The sequence below is a fragment of the Scomber japonicus genome, chromosome 5 (genome assembly GCF_027409825.1).
Source record: "Scomber japonicus isolate fScoJap1 chromosome 5, fScoJap1.pri, whole genome shotgun sequence".
NCBI lineage: Eukaryota > Metazoa > Chordata > Actinopteri > Scombriformes > Scombridae > Scomber > Scomber japonicus.
In genome coordinates this window covers 10,348,269-10,351,481 of record NC_070582.1, presented here as the reverse complement: position 1 = coordinate 10,351,481, position 3,213 = coordinate 10,348,269, and the positions used below count along the sequence as shown (strand labels likewise).

The 3,213-nt window shown below is 36.9% G+C and overlaps 1 protein-coding gene across 1 annotated transcript; it reads right to left on the bottom strand.

The window, feature by feature from the left end:
* Positions 1-1,355: 1,355 nt before the first annotated feature.
* On the bottom strand, positions 1,356-2,739 carry LOC128359338 (dispanin subfamily A member 2b-like). The gene is made up of 2 exons (XM_053319830.1): positions 2,527-2,739; positions 1,356-1,508 (listed from the first exon to the last, which is right to left on the bottom strand). The coding sequence occupies exons 1-2, from the start codon at positions 2,737-2,739 to the stop codon at positions 1,356-1,358; spliced, it is 366 nt and encodes a 121-aa protein (XP_053175805.1).
* Positions 2,740-3,213: the final 474 nt, after the last annotated feature.

Here is a 3,213-nt window from a genome sequence, read left to right as displayed (position 1 = left end):
GTTTGAGTCTAGTTCTCCTTCTTGTCATGAGCTATGTCATAAGACACTGACTTATTATGTTTAGTTAATGTGTGTATTGTTTATACAGGATCTGCAGCCTAACTGTAAGGATGTGAATTTCCAACCCCAGTTTGGAGTGTGTGCTGCAGGAAGCTGTGCTAGAACTTGAATGTCACTGCAAGTGCCGGTTTCCTTTTGACAGTTTTTTTTCAAAGCCAATGAGACAAAAGCAAACTTAATATGCTGTTGTTTTGATGTCTTACAGGATGGTTTCACATTTTTTGAACTCTATCTAATTTTATTGCAGTAATCATTCGTACTGTTCACAATGACAAGAAGACAATCCAAAGTCCTCCTGTACAAACATGTATTAAAAAGTTTATCTGAAGCTTCAGGCATCCAAATTATTCAAATCAAGTAGATATAGTTCAACATCTTTTAGTCCCTCGTTTTGTTACTGTACTTCCTTTGCAGCTCAACAGGGTAACACTCTCTGAGGAAACACAAAGAGGGAAAGATTGTAAATGTGGCAGATATCTACTTGATATGACTAACTCAGACTGCTGAAGCCTCATATAAGCTTCACATCAACTTTTAAATGCATTTTTTCACAAAATGACTGCATTAGGCCTCCATCACTTACATTGAAAGTGTATATTAAGGGGATCCATTAATAGCCAGTATGAACAGGAGGAATGACTACAGTGAGGAAAACCTCTTTGAGTGTTCACATGGGCACCTGACTGTTGTTTCAGAATTAGAGTATGTTATTTTCCATTGAACAGTCCTTCAAGCCTTCAACTGTCACATTTCTAAAAGTAAACCTTTAGAAAATAAATAAAAGAACAGCCAGATCGGAAGCAACTTCTCACCTGTTGTTTTTTAAGAGGTAATGCTGTGGAGCAAGAAAGTTGGGATAAACCACATGTTGATAACTATTAGCATAGGCTACTGGAAAATTATAGGAGATAACAGAGATGTTGGACAGTCAAAAGGGACAAAATAACATCTATAGAACCACAATATTTTACCCTCAAAATTCATAACCCAACTTCAAAGAGTAACGAAGCAGACAAAATTAAATTTATTGATAAATGGAACAGTTGCTGAAACACAAGCATTCCTGACAGAATATCTGAATAAGTCTTGCACTCAAACTCGACTACAGACTGCCATTAAGGAAATGTCGTTATATTAAAGATTTTCAAAGAAAGTAAGTGTCTGTTTTGCTCAAGAGTATAGGCAAAAAGGCATAAAAAGTTACCAATTGTGCCATGTGCATAAAACAGAAAACCACAAGTAACACCAAGCCACAGCAGCAGGCAAATCTAACACTATTTGAAATTATACAATTATTAGCGGCCTAACACACTTCCTAAAATAGCTGTAATAATCAAAATAACAATCATGATGACAGCTAGCACAGAGGACACAATGTTGAGGCATCGAGCAGTGGAGCCGTAGCTTCTGAAACCCTCCAGGTCTCCAGCCACCTTCCGGTCTCTGGCCTGAAAAAGCAAACGCATGTCTCATATTTTTTTAATAAAAAGCATTTTTTAAAGCATTCTTGTTTGCTGTATTTCCATGCTGCAAATCCCATATTCTATCTGTTGTCTTCGACCTCACATTTATCAATATATATATACTTTCGTTGATTTGTTTTCTTAAAATCTTATTGCAACTTTAGTTTGTACATTTGTAAGCATTTAGTTGATATACTGAATTGAAGAATATTCAACCTCAACTGTACTGATGATGATGGCAGTTATATGGCCATAGATCAATCTGGTCTTACCTACATGTGTTACTGCTGAAAGTACTGAAATACTGAAGGACTACATAAAAATATAGTCATCTGCATGGCTGGATACTGTTGCATCCATTTCTCTAAAAATCAAAACACAAAACCCAGAATGATGTTTGACAACACTTACTGCTGTTCTGAAGGTATTTGGTATGTGGATTTGTATCCACTGCACAATTAACAAATGTTTTGATTTTCAACGCAATTGTCCAAGTTGCAACTCTGTTTAGTGGGAAAAATTACCTACTATTGTAAACATACAAGATTTTGTTAATAATAGCAATGCAACAGGAACAATTGGAAAATTAAACTAGTAATGTACTCCCCAACACTGTGCGTGTGCAGTTTACACGAATAAATTCAGAATATCCGACACGTGTTATGCATCTGAGTACTAACTGTATATTGAAACATCATCGAACATATATTGAAAACTTCCTTGCAGTGCTTTATAAGCATGTCCTGCATTATTGATGTGCTTTAAGATCCTGGTATGGCAAAAGTCTAACAAATGCAGTTTAAATGAAGTGGATCAGAGAGTGAAGCTGGTCAGATTGTTAGATATTAAGCAAAAAAAAGCCTGTGACTGTGTGATATTACAATTACAATACATATATTAGATATTACTAACACTTAATTAAATTGTATGAAAATTTAAAACTAAATTATTGGTACTCAAAGAATGTAATTCATAAGCAAGTCAGGACAGTTCATCATCTCACCTTGATAGAGTAGATCAGTGCTGCCAGTCCAAGGCAGAAAGGGTTCGAGTAGACAAAGCAGCACAGGGACCAGATGATGTGGTCGTTGGGGGGGTCATTGGTGATGTTCACAGTGGTGTACTGAATGGCTGACCCTGCAGGCTGTGCCGGGAGCCCATCATGCCTCACTCCCTGCAGCGGAAAAGCTTCGGCCGGGTAACCTGGAGTACTCATCGCTGTCAGCTCAACTGTAGTCTGGAGAAGAGGAAGGTGTGAAAGAACTGAACTTCCAGTGCAATTTGTAGTGGCTTTTGGGGTCAGTTTCTTGCACCAAGAACCAATGAGAGAAAAGCACACTGACCACACTGTGTGAAAGCTGTTGGTACATTCAGCACATAACCTATTTTCTTTTAAGAGTTTGTGGATTTAATTCAAAATTAAAAGGACAATTCAATGTTCAGATAAATAAACAGAATGTACTCTAAGTTTCCTTCAACTGTCACATGTCTAAGAGTAAAGGTATAGTAAATAGGAGCCAAGATAGGAAGCTAGATGATTGATCTGTTTGAAAAAGGTAAGTTAAAGTTACATCTCATTTACACCTGTCACTTGGTCCGGACTGGAATAATTTCAAAATCTTTTACATGAATTGCTGTTTGTACAGACAAAGATAGAGACCAGAGGATGAATCCTACTTAGATCCATGAA